At 39.9% G+C, this 13,400-nt stretch overlaps 1 protein-coding gene across 2 annotated transcripts in view; it reads right to left on the reverse strand.

Annotated features, from left to right (window-relative positions):
• Positions 1-13,400, reverse strand: part of AFDN (afadin, adherens junction formation factor) — a 253,318-nt gene that overhangs the window by 64,255 nt on the left and 175,663 nt on the right. For both annotated transcript variants that reach the window (XM_018557710.1, XM_018557709.1), the window contains 5 exons: positions 11,933-12,051; positions 9,339-9,527; positions 6,850-6,941; positions 5,028-5,216; positions 415-1,470 (listed from right to left, as the gene is read on the reverse strand). In XM_018557710.1, the coding sequence (XP_018413212.1) occupies positions 415-1,470; positions 5,028-5,216; positions 6,850-6,941; positions 9,339-9,527; positions 11,933-12,051 (1,645 nt within the window). The remainder of the gene's footprint in view (positions 1-414; positions 1,471-5,027; positions 5,217-6,849; positions 6,942-9,338; positions 9,528-11,932; positions 12,052-13,400) is intronic.

Consider the following 13,400-nt stretch of genomic DNA (forward strand, 5'->3'; position numbering starts at 1 on the left):
GTTAAGGCAGTGCTGGAAAATAATGGTGGCCACACAAAATATTAACACTTTGGGCCCAATTTGGACATTTTCACTTAGGGGTGTACTCACTTTTGCTGCCAGCGGTTTAGACATTAATGGCTGTGTGTTGAATTATTTTGAGGGGACAGCAAATGTACACTGATATACAAGCTGTACCCTCACTACTTTACATTGTAGCAAAGTGTCATTTCTTCTGTGTCTTCACATGAAATGATATAATAAAATATTTACAAACCTGTGAGGGGTGTACTCACTTCTGTGAGATACTGTATATATACACATATACACACAGATTATTCAAAAACAATTTACTACTCCAAGGACAACCCCTAGCACTGAAAGTTTGCACATATGTTTAAACGTAATGATTGTTAAAACTTATAACTGTATTACCCTTGCTTTTCTTTCTGCTTCCAGACGCTGCATAATAAGCATGTCTACGTCATCATCTTCATCATCATCATCATCGTCATCTTCATCTTTTTGCTTAGACTCTTGAAGTCGCTTCTGAAACTGCCACTCAAGCATTAGTTTGCGCAGTCGGTCATTTTCTTCTGCAGTTCGTTCAGTCTTGTTTTGTAGTTCATTGATCTCCTTGCTTAGCATATTTACTATGTGCATTTGTTGCTGTTTTTCCAATTTCTCCTTGGCATCCCTCTTCCATGGGTCTGGTGAAAGGCTGTCGCTGGAAGAAAGCTCTTCTTTGCTGATCGTAATGTATTGAAGATCCCTTCTCTCTATTGTGCGTGGCTGCTGCTGAGGTTGCAGCTCCCTTATGACTGTTTCTTGGGGGCGGGGAAGAGTTGCAGGTTTTTCTGGTCTTGGTTGTGGAAGGTTAGGAGGTGGGGCTGCTGTTTGAGGCTGTGGCAACATGGGCTGTGGGGTAGCAGGAACCTGAGGTCGAATTTGCCCAAGCTTTCTTTCTTGTTCACGCCTTTTCCTCTCTCTTTCTTCTTCCAAGCGGGCTTTCTCCTTCTCATACCATCTTTGATGTTCCTCTCTTTTTTTTCTTTCCACTGCTGCTTGAGTATTTAACTGTGGTCCCAACTGACTTTGTGATGGTGGAGGTGGAAGTGGCAAATCAACAGGGATTCCTTCACATTCTCCTCCATAATGCACTGGAGGAGGAGGAGGTGGTGGTGGTAGATCTGTTCTTATAGGCTGAGAAACAGCAACTGGTGCAGGCTGAGATGCAATTGGTGTTTTCCAGCGCCCAGGCCCAGATTTGTTTAATGATGATGCAGAAGAATAAGTTTTAATGGAATTGTTCAAGTGCTCTTGGCTAGATGTACTAGATTCCACGGAAGAGCTTTGGTTCATCCAGCCATCTTTACCATCCACTTTCCTGTCCAAATACTCCATATCTTTTCGTAACAAAGGCTCTAGGCGACCTCGATCTGAAGGAAATCCCTGATCATCTCTCAACTCCTCTTGGGAATGAGCAATTCTCTGTTAATGAGACAAAGAAAGGGTAATTACCAATGCAGCAGTACAAAGAATAAAAACTATTTTTCATAGTAAGCACAGCCCCCATAAACCAGAAAAGTAGAAAAAAAAATGAACGTATGTTGCTTTAGTTTGTCCTCCTGGGAACTAAGGACCACAAAAGTGAATGTCAGGATGGAGAATGGTGAGTTTGTGAATTGCATTTCCAGATTTTCTTAACCTACAAGCTTTCTGCCCAGAGCACTTGCAAATTCATAGTGTCACAAGTACTAATGACTCTGCAGCGAGAACCTGTCACCACAAGTGCAAACTGTCATGGAGGGGGGGGGGGCATGTCAACTCATACACACACACACACTTCAAATACATATTATGGTACACACTTCTGGTATCTCCAAATACATTAGAGCAGGGGCGCCCACAATTTTTCGTCTGGAGATCTACTTTTCAAATGATGAGCTCAATGAGTTCTACCAACGCAAAAACACCTGCATTCAGGGGCGGGGCATTGAAGTCAATGGCACCGCAGGCAGGCCCCGCGCCCACAGTGCGATCGCCTGCACCCGGAACCCAGGCACGTTAGTGCCTGCGTTCCAGTCCAGTGCGATCCGGAAAAATGCTGCAAGCACTATTTTTGCAGATCGCACTGGACCGGAATGCAGGCACTAATGTGCCTGCGTTCTGGGCGATCGCACTGTGGGCATGGCTGCGGTGCCGTTGACTTCAATGGAACCCCATACCCCCTCCCGCCTCTAAACGCAGGGAGTCGGCCGGCTTACATTCCAGTGCATCCTATAGACTTGGGCTTTCAAAGTCAGAAATACATCTGAAAAAACGTTTACAAGGCTGCCTAATGGGAGGTCCAGCAGTTATTGAGTCAAGGCAGATAAAACATTTTTTTTTTTTTTAAACCACGGTTATATTTACATGTGCCTTTAGGTGCAAACTCACTTTAACACCAGAAAAAAAAAATGAAGAAAACAGGGTCACATGCTAAAATGTTTCATTTAAACGTCCATATTTTAGTAATCTTATTTACAATGTAATTATTTAAAATTTCAAGTATCAAAATGTCATCTCTTTACAGCCTGTTACAAAGGACTGTTTACAGATTCAACACCTAAAGCTGCAATTTACACAGAACTGAATGAACCATTGCAGTGACTGATCTCTTATGAGACTACTCAGTTCAAAGTTTAAATAAGACAAAGCCATACTTAAAAGGCAGACAACTACTACTATGCTGCCATATTAGAAAAAACCTATTACATTTTTTTTGTAAATGTAAAAAACATTAAAACAATTTAAAAAAATAGTAAACTTAAAAAAAGACACATACAATAGACCCCAAACTATTGTAGTTTCCTTTTAAACCTTATGTGGTTGCTGATATAACTACAGTGCTCAGCATAAATGAGTACACCCTTTGAACAGTAAACTTTTAATCAGGTTCTCAGTGAACACAAGTTCAATTTTCAAAACAGAGTTTTATAGAACATTTGTTTAGCTCATTACATGAAAGTAAGGTTAATAACACGACTTAGATCACAGAATCTTCCGTTTTACTCAAATTAGGTGAAGCAGAAATTAATACACCCCACAATAAAAACTACTACATCTAGTATTTTGTGTGACCTCCATGATTTGGAAGGACAGCACCAAGTCTTCTAGGCATGGAACAAACAAGTTGACGACACATTGCAACATCTATCTTTTTCCATTCTTCAAAAATGACCTCTTTTAGAGCCTGGATGCTGGATGGACAGTGATGCTCAACTTGTCTCTTCAGAATTCCCCATAGTTGTTCGATTGGTTCAGACCAGGAGACATACTTGGCCACTGAATCATCAGAAATGCAACAGTGGCTGTAGATGTGCATTTTGGATCATTGTCATTTTGGAAAGTGCACAACCAAGGGCACAGAGTGATGGTAGCATCTTCTCTTTCAATATAGAGCAGTACATCTGTGAATTCATGATACCATCAATGAAATGCAGCTCCCCAACACCAGCAGCCCTCATGGAGCCCCACAGAAGGACACTGCCACCATCATGCATTTTTCTTTGTACTCCTCACCTTTGCAAAGCCATACAATTTTGAAGCCATCAGTTCCAAAAACATTGATCTTGGTCTCATCACTCCAGAGTACAAAGTCCCAGTAGTCCTCTTCTTTTTCAGCATGGGCGCTGGCAAATTGTAGGCGGGCTTTTTTGTGCCTTGGCTTAAGGAGAGGCTTCCTTCATGGATGACACCCATGCATGCCATTCCTCTGCAGTGTACGCCGTATTGTGTCACGGGAAACAATCGCCCCAGTTTGGCTTTCTACTTCTTTAGCTAACTGCAGTGAACTTGCATGCCGATTTTCTTCAACCCTTCTCATCAGAAGACGCTCCTGTCGAGGTGTTAACTTTCGTGGACGGCCTGGACGTCTCTGTGAGATGGTTACAGTTCCATCTTTGTTACATTTTTGTATCACTTTTGCTACAGTATTCTGACTGATAAGTAAAGTTTTGCTGATCTTCTTGTAGCCTTCACCTTTCTTGTGTAAATAAATGATTTTCTTTCTCAGGCCTTGACGTTTCTCTTCCATGTGGTGCCATTGCTGACAGCATGAAATGGGAAGGGGTTTTCTTTGTTATGTGACACCCTTTTATAATCAACTGTCTGCTGGACACCTGTTTAATGAATAATTATACTCACCTGTAGTTGAATTCTGGTTAATTAAAATTTTGTTGTCTAAAATTTAGCTTTGATCCTATGACTTTCATTGGGGTGTATTTATTTTTGCAACATCGTCTTGAATGAAATTGTTAGGAAAAATACTTGTGTGTGTGCAAATTAACAAATCTTGGTTGCAATCAATGGCCCGCATTTGCGGGAGTATTTTGTAGTAGATTGTCCCATAGAAACTGTTGATTCTAAAAGGAAAGCAAAGTTTTTTTTGACAAATCTGTTGGGGTGTACTCATTTATGCTGGGCACTGTATTATGTCAGTGGCACCTGTCCCTCCTGGGTACCTGGGACCTCCATGGTGGGTGTCAGGATGGACAGAGGAAGGAAATTAGTGAACACCTGTTCAACACAGCCTTAAAAAAAGGATATTGTATTGTACGCACTAAAATTAATTTGGGTGTATTTTTTTAACTTAAAATATAGAATTGATAAACAAGCGCAATTTTAGTGACATAGAAAATTTGCAACTGCCAATGGAAAATATATAGGGTGTCTGCTTTCAAGAAAATATAAAATGTTTTGGCAGTTTCATCTTCAGACATAAAATGTGTGATTTCACCAGTCTGTATACAGAGGATTCCATGGGACTGCAAATTGTGCATGGTAACCAGCAACAATATCTGTCCACGAATAACATAGTTAGACCTGGACAGATAGGTAAATAATGTAAAGTAATAGGCAGAAAAACAGGTGATCTTGCTCTGCAAATGAGGAGCCTATTTCTTTATTATGCAAAATGGAAGAAAAACAGACTAGCTGATTAGGTCAGAACAGACCCAAGGAAAGGTGAGGGACTTTATCACTCCTAGTCACAGATAATGGCTTACTTGGACTGAGGTATTGCTAGAATGATGGCTTCCAATTTGGACCTGAGCTTTTTCCTCATAGTCTGGCCATTGACTTTGTGCAGGTGCCATGCGATCTTGAGATTTGGGGGTTGGAAAAGTAAAATATTCTCTGGTATAAGTTTGTGTAGGAATGGGATATGCCTCAGGTCTTGCTGGAGGTGGTGGTTCCTGGAATAAAGAAGAATGAAATAAAATATATGTCAAATATGCTGTTATGTTAGACAGCCAATTTGAGAAAAGATACAAAGCATTAAAAAAAAAACCTCAATATATACATTTTACATCATCTTCCCAAAGCAACTGGTATTAGCTCCTTGTTGCCCAACCTAAGGGAGGATCTTGCCACAGGCCCGCAGTCCCAGACCTGCGTACTGTATGGACCCAGACCATGTCATGCTAAAGGTTTGATTGTATGCTCTAGCGCCATCCACCAGTTGTTTCAGCACCCCTCGGATTCAGGGGTATAACAGTACGGTGTGTGAAGGGGATATTACAAAACACAAATGCCTCTTGTAGCAGGCCTGCAGACCGATTAGGGAGTGGCATAAAGAAAATTACTTAGGAAGTTAAACCAAGAACTTCTCAGCTAAAAATAAATTAAATTTTAAAAAAAAAGAGCAATACTGAGTAAGCCTTAAGTGGTTTAAAATATTATAGCCAGTAAGCTCAGATTACTATTTTAGTGGCCCAGTGGGGACTTTTAGTCCAAATCTTTTAGTTAATAGACTATAGCTCTAATACTTAAGCTACATTTTACTTTAATAGATAAGGGAAACAAATAGAAAGCTTTGGGATATTTAGGAAAAGAATTTAGAGTTAAATATTAATTTGTTTTATGTTAATCTTTTCTGGGCCATCATTGTTGACAGCACATACCTACTGCTGCCACATACAGACTGAACTACTGTTCGCTCTGGGGAAATGTCAACACAGTTTACGTATAAGGTCTTCTCTTAGTGAAAGTCCCTAAATATCATTCATAAACGCCAAACAATCCCAAAGCGCTTACTTTCAAACTACCTTCACCTTTTACATGGAATAACTGCATGCAAACTCTGCTATACTAAAATTATGGAAAGCAAGGTTTTCACTGCCAGAGAACTGTCGCTAACATGGTTACCACAACTAAACTACTCTGCTGTACAGTGACCTGGAACAAGTATGCAGATCAGCTGCTCTGACTTTACTAGCAGAGACCGCAAGGTAGCTACCACTTTCGAAAGAAGGTTAGCAATGGTAGCCTACATGTTTACCAAAGTACATATTTATTTTAAGGCCATATGATAAAAATGTTCTTGCTTTCAAAAACTATGGTCAATATAAAATAATTGTTTTTTATTTGGGCTAATATGAAATATGTATATATTGGCTATTTAATATCTAGCCACTTCAAAACAGCAGGTAAAACTCTAGGTTCAGTCAGTTTCATAGATGTACCTGTCCATTTTAAAACATAACACTCCCTCTGTGGAAATAAACCTACTCTAAGTTCTCAATCGTTCAAACTACAAGTCTACACACATACCAGAAATGATTCACATTCAATATCCTCCCCTGTTAAATGAGAAAGAAAGGAAGGGTCTGGATGCAAGTGGCTTCTGCCCATAATGCGGTGGGACACTAGTGTAAAGAGTGTCCCCCTATGTTAAAGATTATCTAAATTTAAAGTAAATTCTAATATACAAATAAAATTCATAACAGATTGTAAATGTTAGAAGCCAACAGACATACAGAGGCATACTAATAATGCTATTATTGCACAATGAGACAAATTAAATAAACACACACAAACATAACTAACCTCAGCACACAAGTTCCCTGTAGATACCGATGTGATCTTGACTGTTGAGCTACTGGCATATGCAGCTTTTCCACTTGGACTTTGAGGCTGATCTGAATGAAATAAAGCATACATGTTCACATATGGATATTTTCACAATACATTTCTGAAGTAGGTGAAACTCGTAAAGGCTTATTTTCATTATGTTGTATCAAATCATCATTCCTTGATTTACCATATAAGAACATGAACTTAAAGTGCATTTCCACTTTTGTAGCCAAATTGGGATAACACCTATGTTATATTTGTTAGATGTTCATGGCATGTTAAAAGATGGCATGTTAAAAACATAAATAAATATATATATCTATATATCAGTCCCCGGGTTATGAACAAGATAGGGACTGTAGGTTTGTTCTTAAGTTGAATTCGTATAATTAGGTTAATTGAAGAGGACTTCGACATAGTGGGTATAGCGGAAACCTGGCTGGACAGCACGCATGACTGGGCTACTAATATAGAGGGGTATAACCTGTTTAGGAGGGACAGAGGTGGGAGAAGAGGGGGGGGTGTTTGCATTTACGTAAATGGAACAGGTACAATTTTTTAAGTGTAAAAAAATGCCCCAAAATGTTTTTTGTTTTGCTTTGGATAGCATAGGGAAGGGTTAACCCCCTGTAATGTTTGTTTTGCTGTGTGTGCCCCTGTTCAGAAGATTTCCCCTCACTTTCTGTCCCTGTGACAATTGGATTTTGAAAATGTTGGGTTGTCGTGGAAACAAGGATTGGTGATAAAGCTTCAGTGGAGACACCTTTTTCCTATAACTCTTGCAGGAGTGAATTCCCCATCCTAGGAGTAGATTTCCTGTTGTCGCAAGGACAGGAAGTGAGATTGAATCTTTCTAATGAGGATACAGACAGCAGTACAAAACCTCACACAGTGTCCCGAAAGAAGAGGTGGACACCCCTCGTCTCCATGTCTAATGCCCACTTCCTGTAATGTACGTATAGTACAATGAAACAGACCGAAAAAGGCGGGCACTCCTCATTGGCACGAGCGTGGTAGCAATACAACTAACCCTGTTGTACAGTAATGGCCTCCGTTTGTAAGTAGGAGTCGTATGTAACTCGGGGAGTGTGTGTGTGTGTGTTTATTTAGAATTTGCTGATTACCTTTTTAAATGCTGTTTTGTGAAAACTCCAGGACCAAAAAAAATGCATTTAGTTCTCACTTCCTATGCAATATTTATGAAAAGGCAGGGGATTTGGGTTTGCCGTATATAACCATGTCTGTACTGTGTTGGCAGACTTTAATCAGTTAACAGGATGTGCAGGACTGCATGTCCTAGCAAAGGGTTAAAAGGTCTCAAAACATTATCAGGTCTATTCACAAAAGAGTGAAAAGTTTGGAGAAGGCAGGAGAAGGGAACAATCTAGGACAACATAGCTGAACTGGAACGTGAGCTGAATTGGAGAATTTTTCCAAACCAGCTATGTTGTCCTAGATTGCTCACTTCTCCTGCCTTCTCCAAACGCTTCACCCTTTTGTGAATAACCCTGTGTATGTTAATGCACCGATTTTCAGTCTTGTCCCTCCAGTCTGTACCTTATGTGTACATTGCCATCCTTTTCAAGCAGTAGAAGCTGCCCATAGAGTCCTATGTACAATCCTGCTCCAAACAAGCAACTAAAAAGATAAGGTATATTTTTAGAAGAATTAGCTGCACGTCCTGCAACAAGTTTGCAGTTTGGTATTGTCAGGAAGTCAATACTTCAAGGTATGGAAGCGAGAGGATCCGTATGAAAGCCAGGCAACATTTTCAGAATGAGGGCGAGAAATGGCACCCTGAAGGTTTCTCTCATGACAAGTTTCCTTGCAAATATGCTAACATAGCTTATTATAAAAGGGAATGTATAGTCTTTAAAAAAAATATATATTCACATGTAAACCTGATATCAGTTAACTTATCAATGTATGAACAGAGCCGGATGTAAAGGCGGCCACCAATAGGAATACAATACAGTCTGTTTCTAATCCGTCTAAGCCTGTGTGAACTATATGTGTGGCCAACGCAGACTACTTGTTATGGAGGCATATGTATTGGTCCAGGTAAGCAGTTTGCTTTTTCTATTGTTTACAAATGTGGGTACAGTACTGGTACGGCAAAGTAATGTTTTTAGCGCAATTTTTTAAACGCGTTTAGACTTTGTTATTGTGCTGACTGGTAAGTATGCTAGAGTATTTTTTGTATTGTTTTGTTTTATGAACTATCCTAATCATATGCACTTTACTCTTATTAATGATCTATGCCGGTTTATTTATACTTTACTGCCAAGTAATTACCCTTGTTTCACAATGGCATTGTTTCACAATGGCATAGATACTTACATACATAATTAAAGCAGTTTGTACCTGGCTGCAAGTTAGCCAATACAGATGCTGATGTTATTTTTAACAACTTGCTGAAAAGCCATGGGAAAACCTGGTTAGTTTTGCTGATTTAACCTTACTTGCTACATTGGGGCTGGATCGATGGTCAGCACGATTTTTCAATAGACGGTCATCCCCAGGTAATTTCTTTGGTTCCGAGTATTCTGGCCAAGCCATTTGGGGGCTTTCTGGAGACCCATTCTGAGCAGTGTTATTATAAAGCTCAAACCCTTCACTCTTTGGTCGAGGTTTCCCTGAGCCACGGCGATCTAATAGATTTAAAAAAAAAAGGGTTAAGCATATACCAACGGCATAATACACGGTTTGTTCCATTTCAATATACACTTATTAAAGAAGGGAACTCAGGGAAAGAAAACTCCTAACCCTCAAAGTGGGGCTAACCCTGCACTGCAAGGGTTAAGTGCTTGTTTTTGTCTAAGTGCGAAAATAAAGTTATACTCACCCAAACCTCGCAGCCAGTTGGCTGTTAAGAGTGCTCCCTCAAGCCTGTCTCCTCCTCTGCTCCAGTGATGGAATGTCTCCTCTGCGTCCTCACATCCAATACGCAGTTTATTGGATGCGACGGCTAAGCACCTTATACCACTGAAGCGGAGGGGGAGAGAGGCTGAAGGGACTGGTCAATCATCTAGCTGACTCAGAGTATAGGAGTATAAAACTTTATTTTCACACCTAGACTAAAACGAGCAATTAACCATTACAGTGAGAAGGTAGCTACTCTCTTACGTACAGTTTATGTTACTGTATTGACATTTTTTAAAATAGTAAATTCAATCTCCGCTTATCACATAAAACCTTAAAGTGATATTATAGTCAAACAGTTTTTAAAGTATTTCAAATGCTGATTAAATTACATACAGTTGATGGAGCTTCCTGATAAAAAGTTTTAGTTTCCTGCAGAATCAGCTGGCCACTAAGCACCGGTCCTGATATCTTGTTTTAGGGTGGCTCCTTTGCCTTGAAGGGTCCTATGGAGCCACTTCTGTATGTGCTAGTAAGCTGTGTGCATCTCCACAAACATACAGGTATAACAAGGCAAGACATTGCCCTGCTCCTTGCTTCTTCCTGCTCCCTTCACCAAACTAGTATATGGAAAGCTGCTGGAGACTACTCTGCCCCTTGTGATCTTGTACTAGACAGCGAGTTAAGGCGAACCAAGATGACAGAGTTAAAGCTAGTACATTAGAAACATGATGACATGAAGGGTTTGTTCACTCCATATACAGTGCATTCCAGCACGGTTAGCTGCCGGAACACACTGTATTGCCTCCCGGGGCGGGAGGGGGCGTGGCGGCGCACTGACGTCAATGGTAACCACTCAGCACAGTGGCTGCTCCTACCTGGAAGAAGCTGTAATACATATATCATTTTAAATATTATAAAAAGTGATTTTTAAAACGTGGTCCCTTTTTTGATAGTTGCTAGATTGTCATGATAATGCTTTGGCTTCAATACTTTGAGATCATTGACTTTCATTTGCAACAGTTTCTGCTACTTAGAAATAGTGAAAGCAGACATAGCCAAACCACTAGCATTTTTGGAAGAACATGAGCAATGGCAGCCTTCATATTGCCCTGATAATAATTGTACTATTAAAGTAAGCCTGCAGGTCCTAATAAGTGGCTAAGCTTACAATTCTTCTGCAGTGCAGATACCCCATAATCACTGCAAGTACCTGTGATAATTTTCTCAGCAAACCCCATGTCGCTATCCAACCCCTTGAATTACAGCCCCAGACTTGATCTCTATACAAGCTGAAATTTAGGCTCATCATTTGATAGTTCAATTCCAGAAGGCAGAAGCATTTAAGGTCCTTTGAATAGCCTGGAATCAATGGACACAGGTATTGCACTGAAGATTAACACACTAGGCATGAACTTAAGCAGTATTGTTACCAAAGTTAGTTTTTAGGACTTCACAGCCTATTGCCATCATTTTGTTACCTTAAATAATCAGTCAGAATATAAAATTCAGCTTGTTCAGAAAAACTGGAGCAGACAAAATCTGAAGCATTTCCCGCTTGGCAACCAATCAGCTTTTCTTTCATTTTCAAAGCTTAAGGTGAGAAACTAAAGAGAGAAGCTGATTTGTTGCCATGGGCAACTGCTCCAGGGTCTGTCCTGTCCAGTTTTGATAAATTCCACCTGTGAATCCATAATAAAGAGATGTATAAAAACAACAGTGAAGAAAACAGTGGTTCAGTGGCACAAAAAAGCACAGTGGCTCAGTGGTTGGCACTTCCTCCCTGCATTATTGAAGTAACATGGCATTTGCCAGTTCTCCCTGTGCTTGTGTGGGTTTCCTCCCAGTTTACTTCCACACTCCAAAGACATGCTTGTACGTCAAACGGCCCCCTGTCTAAACTGTCCCTAGCCTTTGTGCATATGAGATAGGGACGCTAGATTGTAAGCTCCTTGAGGGTAGGGACTGATGTGTAGTCTGTGTAGCACTACGTAAATTGATGGTGCCATGTATAAATAACTGTAATTAAAAAATATTACAATTATAAAAAAAAAAAAGCTGTGGATGACGGGCGCTCACTGTCATTTGAAATGGAATGGACATGTTCATTAGCTTTATTTCAAGCAAGATAATACCAGTTATTGTTATGCCATCTTTCTAAAATGAAATCACTGTGGTAGATTAAGTTTTATACCTCTTTGCATTAAAGGAGATGGCTGGTTTAGTAGTGTAGCCAAGCCATGGTATATTGCTCCCTGTTTTGCTACCTCAAGCGTCACAACTGAACCTGTTCTTGTCATCAGTTCAGCAGCCCTGTAGGAAAAACATAAAGCAGAAATAGTAAGTAAAGCAGAAATCATTGCTCACAATCCATATCTCATCTCATTTAGCCCTTTATTTTATTATAGCGGAACTCCTTTTTCAAGGTATGAACATAAACAGCAATAAGATCTTGACAAAAGGTTTTAACCCTTCCCTCCTCTATCCAAAAACGTGGCTTCCAAAGAACAGCAGAAGCAGGTAAACCGCATTTATATATGCAAATATTATTTTGTCCCTAACCTGTTGTGCTCTTTAAGTGTTTGTGTAAATATTCAATCTGTACAATTCCATAAAGGTGGCATTATCATTTTGAGGAAAAGCAACAATCTGACGTTGCGATTTACACCCGTACAGTATTACCAAGTGTATACTTTCTCAACGCTACGGTGAAAAGATTTTGACAAAGCAAAATAAAATAAAATATGTTATTTGTATCCGGCAATGTTTTATATGCAGTATATGTGTCATATATAGTCTTTACTGTCTTCCTGCAAAACTGAAAACTAGTTTTTCTGCTAAATTGGCTGAGAATGTTTTCAAATACATATTTTATTTAAGGCCTGGTTCACACCTAGGTGACAGTGTTGTTGCTCATTTTTGTGTGCATTTTATGCGCATAAGACAAAAAGCTTGTTTTTATGAGCAGATTGTAGCGCATTGAAGTTAAAGAGAGAAAGCACATAATAACACGCAAAAACACAGCAAATGCGCATTTTCAAGCGTTTCCAATTGAATCTATGGGGACAGAACATGCTGTAATATGCCAAAAAAAGCTCCTGTACTTTTTCCAGCAACAGGCGTTGCTAATTGTGACAAAACGCCTGTTGCTGGAAAGAACATGGCCATAGAAATGAATGGGATTTTTTTGGGAGCATATTTTTGGGCAGAAAAAGCATTACAAAATGCTCAGTGTGAACCAGGCATAAGGCTCTTCGTTGAACCAGCTCAGTAATTATAATTTTTTCTAAAACTTAAAGCCCAACTTCACCTTGCCAGTCCCTTCAGCCTGTTAAATAATAATTTAAAAAACCCTACTCTCTCTATGCAACAGTGCTGCCTCCCTGTCCTCCTTCAAGTTGAATGACACTCAGTATCATAAAATCGACTTCCTGTAAGCCCCGATATGATGGATACACCCATCACACAGCTTGTGCTCATAGGAAAAGGTGGTAAAAATAAAGGGCTTGCAGTGCGATTGTTGTTTAGGCTCGGTACGGCATTGAGGACTGCCTTCTGCCGACACCTTGGAAAAGGGAGGAAGAACCCCGCTCATCATGTGACTGGAAAGAAGACACCTGCATTTAAGGTATGTATCCTGCAAACTTTTGCAAATTTCCTGG

Source organism: Nanorana parkeri, unplaced genomic scaffold (assembly GCF_000935625.1).
Source record: "Nanorana parkeri isolate BGI_ZX_2015 unplaced genomic scaffold, ASM93562v1 scaffold296, whole genome shotgun sequence".
Classification (NCBI taxonomy): Eukaryota; Metazoa; Chordata; class Amphibia; order Anura; family Dicroglossidae; genus Nanorana; species Nanorana parkeri.